Source organism: Anopheles gambiae, chromosome 3 (assembly GCF_943734735.2).
Source record: "Anopheles gambiae chromosome 3, idAnoGambNW_F1_1, whole genome shotgun sequence".
In the NCBI taxonomy this organism is placed as follows: Eukaryota; Metazoa; Arthropoda; class Insecta; order Diptera; family Culicidae; genus Anopheles; species Anopheles gambiae.
The window spans coordinates 95,160,784-95,173,195 of NC_064602.1; the positions used below are offsets into that span (position 1 = coordinate 95,160,784).

The following is a 12,412-nucleotide window of genomic DNA, read 5'->3' on the forward strand; positions in this document are numbered from 1 at the left end:
ACAAATGCTTTGCGCAGCAGAAGCACGCAATGCGGAGGAATGTGTGCACAGTAAAACAAAAGCAAAACTGTAATCACTTTCAGTCATGCTAACGGCGCAAAGCGTTTCCTTTTTTTACATTTATTTTACAATTTTAAAGATCGCGTAAAGAGTAGTAGAAAGAGTATAATTTGAAAATGCACTGACCACGTGCAATTTCGAATTGAGCAACAGATTGCGCAACAAAAAGCGCCCAAATGTATGCAATTGGCCCAGCACGGGAATACATCACCGTGGTAGGTTGGCATGAACACATTCCGCCAGTAAATTGAGTTATTTTACGTTATTTTAAAACAACTTATAAAAATATAACAATTGTAATATCTTAGACATATGACCACGATGCGGCCACTGTGCTTCGTGTGTCAAACTTGATCATGACCGCTGTCATGATCATCGTGCGCGCGGCAATGAACAATAAACGTCATTCGTTTACGGATCGTCGTACCGGCAACATCTTCAGTCTTCTTCTGTGTCGGTTTATTTCTTCTGCCTTTATTCTTCTGCCTTCGGACTGTGCTCAGTTTGAGTTCATCGGTTGATTTGAATTAATTCAAATTAATTCTAATCATTACATCTCAGAAGTGGGATACGTCCTATCGACTACACCTGTTTTGCTGTTTGCACCCTCACGATAAAAAGTATAGCGAAAAGTGTGTGCGTGTGTATGTGTGTGCGAGGTGACGCCACGATCCGCCATCGCGATGCCTACAAAAGATGAGATGTTGTGTGCTCTTGAAAGTAAGGGCATAGAAGTCCCCGTTACGGCTTCTATTCCACAAATTCGGAATATGTTTTCTGAAAACGTTCTACAACTAACATCAGCGGAAGCAGTCGCAACAACCTCACGAGGTGAGATATGCCCCCCGTCGAGCACCGCCATAGCCGCCACCACCACCACCGCCGTAGCTACCGTCGCGGCAAATTGCGCATCCACCATTTTGAAAGGCGACAACGATACCGATTCTGCCACCATTTTGAGTGCTTCCGTAGCTTGTGCTCCCATCGCGCTTAACAATGAGAATTCTTCTTCGCTTCCTGCTAACGCCGACAACGAAAATGAACTCAACGAAATGCGACGACGCTTGGAACTTTTAGAGCTTCGCCAAAGGGTCCAAACCCTTGAATATCAATCGGGAAAATTTTCGGCAAGCGATTTGAAGCTAGATGGAATTATTGAGCCTTTTACTGGAGACGATGCATCAAAGTGCATCATTGAATGGCTTGACGAGCTAGATCATCACTTTTCTCTGTGCCGCGTCCAAGATTCTGATAAATTCTTCTACGTGTACCGTTTACTGAAAGGATCTGCTGCTATGGTCGCTAAAGCCTCTCGTGCTTCAACACTGCAACAATTAAAAGACGAGCTGGTTGCAAACTTTTATGTGACACCCACGACCGAAGGCGTCTACCGACAGCTGCGTAACCGTCGTCTCTCGCCCCATGAGACAGCCCTGCGTTACGTATTAGATATGCAGCGAATCGCCAGTCGCGCATCCGTTCCTGAGCCTGAATTAATTAACATCATCTTCGAAGGGCTTGGCAGTCCGTCCCACACCGCTGGAATGCGTTTTCTGGTCGAAAAAGTGGAGGATTTGAAGCCACTTTTGAACAAGTTCGAGGCGATTCGACCACGATATGTTGCTAAATCATCCGAGACGCCCTTTCCCAGTGATCGCAAACGGGTTACAACTAATCGGGGAACAACACCAACAACTGTCCGTTGTTTCAATTGCTCTCAGTTTGGTCATCATCAGAGTGCTTGTACACGCCAACGCCGCCCACCAGGAGCTTGTTTCCGTTGCTTCCAGCTGGGACACAACTATAAAAGCTGTCCGAATGCTGAAACCAGCGCTGCTGCTTATCCGGATGCGGCCAATCGCGTTGATATCGATAATGCAGAAACACTGCCATTAAATGAATTGCACGAGGTGAGTGCTTCTTTTCTTAAGTCAGGGAAAATAATCATGACAGTCAAAGAATATTCCTTATTTGATACAGGTAGCCCAGTAAGCTTTATTAATGAGAAGATCGTACCTTTATGCCTGTTATCTGATCCAGTTCCTTCCAACTACAAAGGTTTAGGAAATTCGCATCTTTATACTCGTGGCCAAATACACTGCCGAATTCAATTCAGGGAGACGATTCTCCATCACATGTTTGTTATACTGCCACATACATCTATGGCATGGCCAATAATCATAGGGAAGGATCTACTTCCAGCACTTAATGTTCATCTTATGTATTTAAAAGATCACATCCCGCTTAAACGAACTTGCATTATCCCTACAAAAACTATAGAGGAACAAAAAAGGAACGTTAGCAAATCTGGTATATTAGATAATGCCTTTAGTGAAATCTGTGCTATTGATACATTTGAATCTGAATTTAAACTTGATACTGGCCCTTCTCTATCCCTCGAAGAGACTTCAACCATTTTGTCTATTTTTGAAAATTCTTATATAAATAATACTTCTAAAAATAATGAACTATCAAATCACTGTATGAAAATTAATCTAACTAATCAAACTCCTATTTTCACAAAACCTCGGAGATTATCATACGGGGAACGTAATCAAGTGAAGGAAATCGTTTCAAACTTACTTAAAGAAAAGGTTATAAGACCTAGCAATTCTCCTTATGCTTCGGCTCTGGTACTCGTGCGGAAGAAGAATGGAGAGGTTCGAATGTGCGTGGACTATCGACCGTTAAACAAAATTACTGTGAGGGATAATTACCCACTACCGTTGATTGAAACATGTTTAGAGCATCTTAGCAACAAAAAGTTTTTCAGTTTACTAGATCTCAAAAGTGGCTTCCACCAGATACGGATGGAAGAATCTTCCATTCCCTACACTTCTTTCGTCACCCCTGATGGTCAGTACGAGTACACCAAAATGCCCTTCGGTCTTAAGAATGCCCCCTCTGAGTTCCAGAGATTTATTAACTCCATTCTTCGTGAATTTATCGATGATGAAAAAGTGGTCGTCTACTTGGACGACATTATAATAGCCTCCTTGGACTTTCAGTCTCACTTAAAAACCCTTCAGGCAGTTCTAGAGAGAATCAAACAATGTGGCCTTGAGCTTCGCGTTGACAAGTGTAAATTTGCGCATCAAGAACTTGACTATCTAGGATACAAAGCAAATGCTTTCGGTATTCGACCTAGTGATCGGCACATTCAAGCCATTAGAAATTATCCGATGCCTATTAATGTTAAACAACTCAGAAGATGTTTAGGACTCTTCTCTTATTTTCGACGCTTTGTCCCTTCGTTTTCTTGCATTGCTAAACCACTCACTAACTTACTTCAAAAAGATGAATTATTTAACTTTGATACAAGCTGTTGTGAAGCATTTGAAACATTGCGAGAGAAACTTACTCAATCCCCTATCCTTGCTATTTTTGATCCCAAAAAGGAGACTGAGCTTCATTGCGATGCCAGCTCGTTCGGCTTTGGTGCTGTATTATTACAGAAACAAGAAGATAATAAACTTCATCCTGTAGCTTATTTCTCGAAGACAACATCAAAAGAAGAGGCAAAGTTGCATAGCTACGAGCTAGAGACGCTTTCCGTTATCTATGCACTTAAAAGATTCCATGTATACGTACATGGGTTGCCTTTAAAAATCTTTACTGACTGCAATTCATTGGTCGAAACCTTAAAAAACAGGAATGCATCGGCTAAAATAGCAAGATGGTCTTTGTTTTTAGAAAACTATGATTACACAATTCATTACCGATCTGGAACTTCTATGGCTCATGTAGACGCTCTAAGCCGAACTGAAGCCGTTGGAGCAATCAGCGACTTAGATCTTGATTTTCAACTTCAGATTGCTCAATCCCAAGACCCCTTAATAAATACCCTACGACAAAAACTTGAAGCTGGTTCTGTTCAAGGATTTATCCTCCAAGATGGTTTGGTATATCGTCAGTCTTCCACAAATCATCTTCAATTATATGTGCCACGAGAAATGGTAGACAATATTATCCGACACAATCACGAAAAGATTGGTCATCTTGCCATCAGCAAAACTTGCCAAACCATTAGCCAACACTATTGGTTCCCTCATATGAAACCAAGAGTTGAGAACTTCATTAAAAATTGTTTAAAATGCATCGTCTATTCAGCACCTCCAAGAACTAACAACCGAAATATGTACAGTATTCCAAAGACACCCGTACCATTCGACACGTTGCATATTGATCATTTAGGACCCCTACCCAACATTACATCTCGCAAGAAATATATATTGGTTGTCATAGATGCCTTCACCAAATTTACAAAACTATACGCTACCGCTACAACTAATACTAATGAAGTATGTGAAGCTCTCACTCAATATATGTCATATTATAGCAGACCGAAGCGAATTATAAGTGACCGTGCAACATGCTTTACTTCAACCGCATTCAAAGAGTTTGTTGATTCTAATGATATCACTCATGTTCTTAATGCAACGGGTTCCCCCCAAGCGAACGGGCAGGTGGAACGTGTTAATCGTGTACTTCGCCCCATTTTAAGCAAATTATGCAATTCTTCTGACCATTCTGATTGGAGTTCGCATTTGAGATCCGCTGAACATGCCCTCAACAATACTGTCCATAGTTCCACAAACTTTCTTCCTTCGATTCTTCTTTTCGGCATTGAGCAACGAGGCCAGATCTTAGACGAATTACATGAATTCCTTAATGATAAGCATGTTACAACAAACCGTGACTTAAACCTTCTTCGTTCTGAAGCGTTATCTAACATTGAATATTCACAATATCGAAACGAACAATACGTAGCCAATAGAACCAAGCCAGCCCCTAGTTTCTCTGAAGGAGATCTGGTAGCTATCAAATACACAGATTCCACTAATGCAAATAAGAAACTCGTCTGCAAGTTCCGCGGCCCTTATATAGTTCATAAAGTACTTCCCCACGACCGTTATGTAATTAGAGATGTTGATGGATTTCAGATCACGCAGATGCCTTATGACGGAGTTTTAGAGGTAGACAAACTTAGGAAATGGCCTAATAACATATAACATGATGTATTACTAGACAGCATCGTATTGCTTTAATTAGAATAGAATTGAGGTCAATCCTAGGTCAGGATAGCCGAGCTGTAATATCTTAGACATATGACCACGATGCGGCCACTGTGCTTCGTGTGTCAAACTTGATCATGACCGCTGTCATGATCATCGTGCGCGCGGCAATGAACAATAAACGTCATTCGTTTACGGATCGTCGTACCGGCAACATCTTCAGTCTTCTTCTGTGTCGGTTTATTTCTTCTGCCTTTATTCTTCTGCCTTCGGACTGTGCTCAGTTTGAGTTCATCGGTTGATTTGAATTAATTCAAATTAATTCTAATCATTACACAATCAAAAAAATAACTGAAAGCACCCATTTTTAAAAAGATTTGATTCGGACCTTTTCAGTACACAAAAATATATTTACAAAAAAACCATTTTCCTCCTAATGATCACCAAAGCTCCCACTATCCGCCCACTGTTTGTTTACATCGCGCAAAACAACGTGCTACTGACAGTTTCGTGCTGCACTGCCGGCATTTTCCAGTCGTAAAGTGAACATTTTACCTCGCAACTAGAAAATAAGCACGAAAAAGTTAGTTCAATCATTCCTCCGCTCAGCATGGCATCCGCCAACATGCAGTTCGATGCCGCCGTCGGCGGGACGGTGCAGCTGCCGACCCGCGTGGACCAGCTCCAGTTTGCCGAGAGCCGCACGGAGGAGGTGTTCCAGATGCTGCTCACCATGAACAGCGGCTCGAACCAGCGGAAGCTGATGCACCAGTCCCTGCCGTGCCATATGCGCCGGCGGGCGATGTCGTACAATGTGCGACGGTTGCCGCGCCGGTTCCGCCAGGTGCATACGGCCCAGTTCAACAAGAGCGGCGTGTCGGAGAAGAAAAAGCGCCCGTCGCGCCGGTACCGCCGCAAGCCGACCAATCTGCTGAGGGAGTACGAGCGCCGGAAGCGCGCGTTCGTGTGGCTGGAGACGCACGTGTGGCACGCGAAGCGGTTCCACATGACGTCGCGCTGGGGCTACAAGCTGCCGCTGGCACCGTGCAGCAAGGGCTACCGGTCGAGCTATCGGGCGAGCTCGAAGCACTGCCTGGTGCACGATCTATCGTACGAGGGGTGCGTGGAGGTGAGCGGCGAGGAGACCCGCCTGAAGGAAGGTTTCCGGCGGCTGTGCAGCGAGCGCGTGGGTCTTACGCTGGCGGCCAAGGCATTCACGGCCGGCGATCGGGCTGGGTACGTGTGGCTGTACCGGGACGGGGCCTATCCGTACGGTTGCTTGGGCCGCGTGCGGTTCGTGTGGCGTGCCAGTGGAAGCACCAACCTGCAGGACGACCGTCGCTCGGTTTGGATCTTTGCACATCCAACGTTTTACCGGCAGGTGGTGGAACAGTTGGTGAAGGTTTTCCAGCTCAAAAATGCTCTCCGCGACACGAACGACACCATCGAAGACATTACGAGAAACCCGGCCGATATTCGCTGCCCGCGCTATCGCTCCGAAACGACGGGAGTGGAGGTGGTCGAGCTGAAGGACACACTCAATCGGTTTCATCTTGCAGGGCCACTTTCTCATGCAACGATTGTGAAAACGTTTAATCTGTATAAACCACCCGCGACACAACCGCCCTCGACCGAAGCGCACCGGACGTGGTACCACGATTTCCTCGACAGCAAACCAAAGTACAGCAAAATGCTTGCCCAGCAGGCAAACTACTGGCAGGAGCTGAAGGGTCTGACCTCACCGGGGGAACTGAGTCCGGGCGAGGTGATCGCGCTGCTCGTGCAGGATCCACGGCTCAACCGGCCGCTGAAGCGCTCCAAAGCACTGCCCCAGGTGCCGGCTCGGTACGACTTCTCGCAGTCCCATCTGCAGGACCCGGCCGTACAGCCGCGCGCGATAAGAAGCTTCAGCCCGCTGTGGGACGAATCGATCCGCAACCGTGTCAGCGGCGAGATGAAGTCGACCCACGAGCTGAGCGTGATGCGCAGCGTCGAAACGCTCGTCGCCGGTGAGCTCTGCCGCTCGGAAACGGCCCTCCAGCCGCTGCCTGTGCTGCTGCTGCAAAATCCCGGCTCGCAGGACGCCGCCTACAAGCGGCTCGGGTACGGTGCCGGCTGGGAGCTGATCGTGCCGGCCGGGTACGGGCTGGCCGTGTGGCACTCGCTCGTAATGTGGGGCGCCCGCCCCGTCGGCCAGCTGCAGCTGGACATGCTGGAGCTCGAGACGGGCATCGATCGGTCCGGCGTGCCGGATACGGTGCTCGGGCAGGAGGAGGCAAGCCGCCGGCATGCGGAAGCGCTGAGCAAATACTTCCACCGCCCATCCAACAAGCGAGTCAACTACACGAAGCTAGCAATTGCCTCCCCCTTCCTCTGCCCGTGGACGCAGCTCGTGCAGGAGTGGAACAAAGCGTCCGACGGTCCACTGCCGTTCTTCGTCCTGCGGGATCAGGAAGCGCTGGCAAAGCTACGGCTCGCCCTCGAACGCAAATTCAACGTCCATTCGATCGGCCTACCGCCGGCCGCGCTCATCCCCGTGCTGCTGACGCTGAAAACACGCGGCAATCCGGGCGACAATGCGCTGATCTGCTTACCGCTGCGCACCGACTTCCGCACGAACAGGCAGAACCGGCTCGCGACCGTGCACGGTCCGGTGTACGTGGAACCGGCCCACCCGGACCCGCACGGCAAGGAGCGAACGGTGCTGCGGGCACAACACTTGAAAACGCTCAAGCGGCTGCGCAACCGGAGAGTGCGGCAGAAACGGCGGCTACAGCGGGCCAACCCGGGCGTGCTGGTGCGCATCCCGCAGGCGAACAATCGGGCGCTGGTCGAGCAGCAGCTGAAGCGCATGGCCGATCTGTGGCTGCCCGCTACGCCGGCCACAGTGCGCCAGCAGTGCAGTCGGGAGTGTTTCGGGTACGTGACGCAGGCCGGCTTCAGCCTGTCGGAGGGTGGCGTCAACGGGATCGGCTACGTGACGGCTAGGGGGCTGGAGAAGCTGTTCAAGATCTGTACCAAGGGCACGGTGAAGGTGCTGGTAAGGGGGACACGCACCAGGGGGTACCGATTCGCCACGATTCGGCTCGCTGGTTGAACGGGGGGGGAGGGAAGGGATTAGTGCTAAAACGAACGAACGTGCCTAAAGCGGATGATGTACCGGGGAACACCGAAAACGGTTAGAATAAAACGATCATTTGAATATCGCAACGGACGATTCGGGATTTCGAAGTTTTTGTTTTTGTTAACCTAAAATATATTATTAAATCTCTTGCAGTGTTTTTGTTTGTTTTAGCACACCGGCTCCAGAATACATGTGTAGTTGTAGCTGAGTAGTACATACGGGATTGCGCCGCCCTGTGGTAGCCTCTTTCGCACCCTCTCTTCTCGCTTGCATGGTGTTTCATGTTTTCTTAACTTAACGTCCGCTCGGTCTTGTCGGAACAGTCTGTAAGCGGCACTAACTCTGTCAGTCCCTTTCAGAGGGGAGTGGGCGCAAATTTTTAAATATTGGTATTTAGTGCAATTTCCAAACGCGGAAAGATATCTGAAGCCGTTCAATTTCTAGGTTTTATAGGGCTTATCGGTTCTTGCATGGCGCTCCACCTTTACAAAGAACATGTATTTGCTCATTGTCTTTATGTTGCTGTGATTGGTGATTAGTTGTTTGCTCTCTCTCTCTCTCTCTCTGCTTTTGATTATCAATCAATCATCCTACCACGACGAGCTGGCCACAGTGTTGTGTGTTGCTAAAATCTGCTTTTATTGGATATTTAGGTATGAAATAAAATAAGGATAAGCAAACGAAAACTCTCAACTCTCGAAAGGAAAAAGGTTTGGACGAAAATCTAGTTTGCAAGAAGAAACACTGTCTTACTAATACTAATCCGGCCGGTTCCAGGTTCTTCCTCTCCATAGCGTCCGTAGCTGACTAAAGGAAAATGAAAAGTTTAACTTTTTCCATCGCTCTGTGTTGGTGGTGTAGTGAGACGCCAACGTGCTCTTGTATACGTTTGCCCTCCTTTCAAAGGATTTCAATACTTTGCGTCCTCTGCTAGTTTGCATTCAATTACATTCCCTTTTTGTGTGTGTATACTCTCTCTCTCTTCCCTTTTTTGTTGCTAGTCATCTAAAACCGCAAATGGCCAACGTCTACTCAAATGCTAGTTGTAGTAATATAGGTAGTCTCAACAATGCGAATCACTCTTGTGTTCATTCGTCTCGCTCTTCACAATTTACCCTGTTTTTTTGCTTCAATTGGGTCATTCTGGGGGACTTTTCTACCTTTTAAACGTCTCAAGCAAGAAGGGGTAAACGAACGTGTCAACGCTTCTGCCCCCGGGTGCTACTTTCAAAAATATTGCATGAAAAGGGCGTGTGTTTTAGAGCAAGTGGGTGTGTGTTTTATGTGTTTTTAAACATTGACTCAGTTTCTGTATTGTTTTGCAGTCCACATGTCTAGGATAGTTTAACGTTCATCATTTGGCTTTGCATCGCTTATCAGCCTCCCTTTTCTTTTCGCGTTTTTTGCTTTATGATTGCTTTCACTACGCACACGATTGCCCGCGGGAAGGACGCGCCGTGGGGGGCGGCTGCCGTATTTTTTAAATATTGCATGCGTACTACTGCTGCTGCTGCTGCGAGTAATGCTTAGAATTCGTGCCAATTAGCTCCTTCCGAGATGGAATAAATTACAATTATTGTTTACTTGATTTTTATGCGTCACCCCACGCCATTCGTTTGCCAAAGATACTACCGTTTTCCACTCGATCTGCTAAGTAATAGTTTCTAACTCGCAAATATTATCACCCTTCCGCCTCTCTTTACGTACGGTTTTTTTTGTTTGTTTTCTGACGAATGTAAGCGAATTGCAGCATTTGGAGCGTTTAGTAGAGCCGCATCGGGGTGCCGGTTTGAGCCGCTTCACTGGCGAGGAACATGATCGTCGATGAATTTCTGCAAAGCAAAAAACAATAAATAACAATTAGCCACAGCGGTTGGACGAGTGAATTTGCCCTTCCTACCTTCATGTCGCTCAATTCGGCATCGCAGGAACTGTGCCCCAGTCCCTGGTACGTTTGAAAGTGCGAGTTTTTCATGAACGACTTCAACACACTGGACGATAATTGACCAAACTTGTAGAACACGATCGGATCACAGTCACCGTGGCACTGGAGGACCTGGCAGGTGGAATATTTCAACGTTAATGAAGCGGGCTCAACGCATCCTTCCACCCCGCCGCTCACTTACCGGCACCGTATCCGGGCACTTTCGCACACTCGGGAAGCTTTTGTGCAGCGGCAGCCAGCAGGACAGGGCCATCACACCGGCCAGCGGTTCGGCGAACGTCAGGCCGGCGTACAGCGCGAGCGCACCGCCCTGCGAGAACCCGCCGAGCATGATCCGGTTCGACAAAATGCCCGCCTTCATCTCGCTCTGGATCAGCTCGTGCACGTACCGGGTCGCCTTCTTGATGCCCTCCTCGTCCTCCGGGTCGCTGATCGAGATGGACTTCAGGTCGAACCACGAGTTCAGCCGAAAGCCGCCGTTCATCGTTACCGGCATGTTCGGTGCGGTCGGGCAGATCACCTTCATGTCGGGCGTACGGAGCGCTCCCATCGATGTGGCCCATCCATGGCTGAAAACGGGGACAGAATTGTTTCAGTAAACCGAAACACCAGCACGGCCTTAAAAGCCCCATTCACGGAACCGTGTCGTTGACCCAGAGGTCAATTTTCTCCCCCATTTTCCGTTCGCTTTCCCACCAACACGAGGACGGTGTAGGCGATAGTCCACACGACGCTTTTCCCCCCAAGCGCTGCTGATTAGAGTGACAATGAAATTACATAATTAAATCAATGTGTCCACATACATCGTCGTGGTCGTTGCGGCCTGTGCGAAGCCTTTTAGCGTGAGTGTGCTCTACATGCACACTCACTGAACACACACTCACTGAAGGACCCCCATACTCTCCCCGTTGGGTTGGGCTGAAGGTCACTCGGGCTCGAGGAAATGGACCAATGGAGAGTGTAAAAAATGTGTGAAAAATAATTGGAGAGAAGAACGCAGGCCAAAAGGCGTTCATAATGCGCTGCCCGTGGCGCGGCGTTCGGAGGATGGGAAGTAACGTTGGAAAATTGATTTTTCCTTTCCTTCACACCACGGCTATTACACCGTGCATTTTGCCGCACGTTTTAACACACACGCGTTTCCTCCGCTTCTGTGTGCCCCCGTCGGTGGACAATGCTCTCAGGCGTTGTTTGCTAATCGCTCGTGGGGTAATTTTATTTTTCCCATAGGCACTCGCTCACCCCGGGTGCCACCATCCCTCCCGTCAGTAGTACAAGGTACACCTACCCGGTATCGCCAAGGCCATGAAGGAAGATTAGCTGCAACATAGAAATACAAAGAGAGAGAGAGAGAGGGAGAGAGAGAAAGGGAAGAAGAAAAAGGGTGCGATAAGAAGCAGGTTCATCAAAACATCGATCGTGGGTAGGAGAGGCATATGTGTTTTGCATGTTGCAGTTGGCTGTGTTTTTTTTTGTTTTCCACACGGAAGGAAGTGCTGATCCGTGATTAGGCTGTAACAATCCCTCCCACCCCCAACTTACCGTCGAGGTATGCTTCGCGACCGATGGAATGATAACGGGTGCAGCAGCCATTCCGGTGAGGATGCTAGGACGATTTGTTTCGGAACTTGTTCGAATCCTCGAGCACTTTGGATGCTGACGTCGCGCACGGACACTCGGATGCGGGAACACGGGATTTTTCCTTCCCGAGGGTGTGTGTTTTTCTCGACACGCAAACTTTCACCTTTCACGTTTGGCACGCGGAAAAACTTCACACTCACCACACACACGCACAGACGGGGGGTTTTTCAACTCGCGGGATGCGATGCTGTGAAGAATGACTTTTTCCCTGCAAGACGCACTTGGCTGTGCTCTCGCTCGCTCGCTCTCACTTTTGACCGAACGGCGCGGCTTTTGCTCTGGCTTTTCCGCGAGTTTGGCTTTCCCAAAGTTTTCCCGAACCACCCGACCGGAGTTGACGCACGAAACCGAGTTTGCCGATTTGTTGGAAACAAACGGGATGACAGCTCGGCAGGCACAGTGGAAACGCCCCATCGCTAGTGTGGACATGCTGATGACAGCCTAATCTGCGATAAATAAAAAAAAACAAGCTCCATTTGTGAAAAAGGAGTTTTTTTGTCTATTTAAAGCAGTTTTATTTTAAAATCATTATTTCTGCGAAAGACAAACCGAAAATCTCGTCATATAATCAATTTAAGCCATTGTTTTTCAAGCTGAGCGGACGTGAAGCGACCTTCTACTGTAACC

The 12,412-nt window shown here is 48.0% G+C and overlaps 2 protein-coding genes across 3 annotated transcripts; one reads left to right on the forward strand and one right to left on the reverse strand.

The window, feature by feature from the left end:
- Positions 1–5,545: 5,545 nt before the first annotated feature.
- Positions 5,546–8,289, forward strand: LOC5668019 (ribonucleases P/MRP protein subunit POP1). Its single transcript, XM_001689207.2, has one exon. It carries the CDS (start codon positions 5,686–5,688, stop codon positions 8,170–8,172), a length of 2,487 nt encoding a protein of 828 aa, XP_001689259.2. The 5' UTR covers positions 5,546–5,685; the 3' UTR covers positions 8,173–8,289.
- An 18-nt stretch (positions 8,290–8,307) lies between these two features.
- On the reverse strand, positions 8,308–12,198 carry LOC1280553 (acyl-protein thioesterase 1). Of its 2 annotated transcripts, XM_320405.5 has the most exons (5): positions 11,687–12,198; positions 11,433–11,464; positions 10,326–10,713; positions 10,100–10,255; positions 8,308–10,031 (listed from the first exon to the last, which is right to left on the reverse strand). In XM_320405.5, exons 1-5 carry the CDS (start codon positions 11,735–11,737, stop codon positions 9,999–10,001), a joined length of 660 nt encoding a protein of 219 aa, XP_320405.4. In that variant the 5' UTR covers positions 11,738–12,198; the 3' UTR covers positions 8,308–9,998. The 2 variants fall into 2 exon arrangements, with proteins under 2 accessions (XP_320405.4, XP_061511172.1); XM_061655188.1 differs by having other exon boundaries at positions 8,308–10,255; positions 11,687–12,167.
- Between the last annotated feature and the right edge of the window lie 214 nt (positions 12,199–12,412).